Source organism: Buceros rhinoceros, unplaced genomic scaffold (genome assembly GCF_000710305.1).
Source record: "Buceros rhinoceros silvestris isolate BGI_N320 unplaced genomic scaffold, ASM71030v1 scaffold32632, whole genome shotgun sequence".
NCBI classification, from domain to species: domain Eukaryota; kingdom Metazoa; phylum Chordata; class Aves; order Bucerotiformes; family Bucerotidae; genus Buceros; species Buceros rhinoceros.
In genome coordinates, this window is record NW_010400070.1 from 344 (window position 1) to 914 (window position 571).

The window sequence follows — 571 nt, forward strand, 5'->3', positions numbered from 1 at the left end:
CTGGGCTGGGTACAATCCACCCTGTCAGAAGGAGAGCTCGAAGTGTTTGGGACTTGGTTTGGCTTTTCCGTAGCCCGAGCACCCGTCAGGATGGGATCCCTCTGCCTGCGGGAAGCCTTGGGGTTTGTCTGGTCCTGCTGTGGCTCCCCTGGGTTCTCACCCGTCTTGTCCGGGTGGGGCTGGGAGCAGGTCCCCGGTGCCTTGCTGTGGGTCATGCCGTCGTGGTCTCCTCCCGTCCTGCCCGTGGGTCAGTGCATGTGGAGCTCTGTCCTCAAGGCAAAGGGGATCCCGTGGCTTCGCCTGATCCCACCCAGCTCCTTTAAACTGCCCCTGCCCGAGTCGATCCCGGGGGGAAGGCGAACGCTCCGGGTGAGCTGTGGCAGGAACCGGCCGGCTTGCTCGCAGGCTGCAGGCCTGAAGTTGAGGTGTTTCTTCCTCACACAGCTCCTGTTCTCTTGTCCTGCCCCTGCTGCATGCAGAGAGCGGTTATGGGCGGCTAACCTGGAGGCTGTCTGCCGCCCCCCGGCCTTAGAGCTCCGCGTCCTCCCTCCCCGTGCCAAGGCGGGAGCTG

At 64.4% G+C, this 571-nt stretch overlaps 1 protein-coding gene across 1 annotated transcript in view; it reads left to right on the forward strand.

Annotated features, from left to right (window-relative positions):
- Positions 1 to 213: 213 nt before the first annotated feature.
- TNPO3 (transportin 3) overlaps positions 214 to 571 on the forward strand; it is a gene marked incomplete at its 3' end in the record, with an annotated part of 18,271 nt that continues 17,913 nt past the window's right edge. The window contains exon 1 of the mRNA XM_010131732.1: positions 214 to 369. Coding sequence (XP_010130034.1) covers positions 214 to 369 — 156 coding nt within the window. The remainder of the gene's footprint in view (positions 370 to 571) is intronic.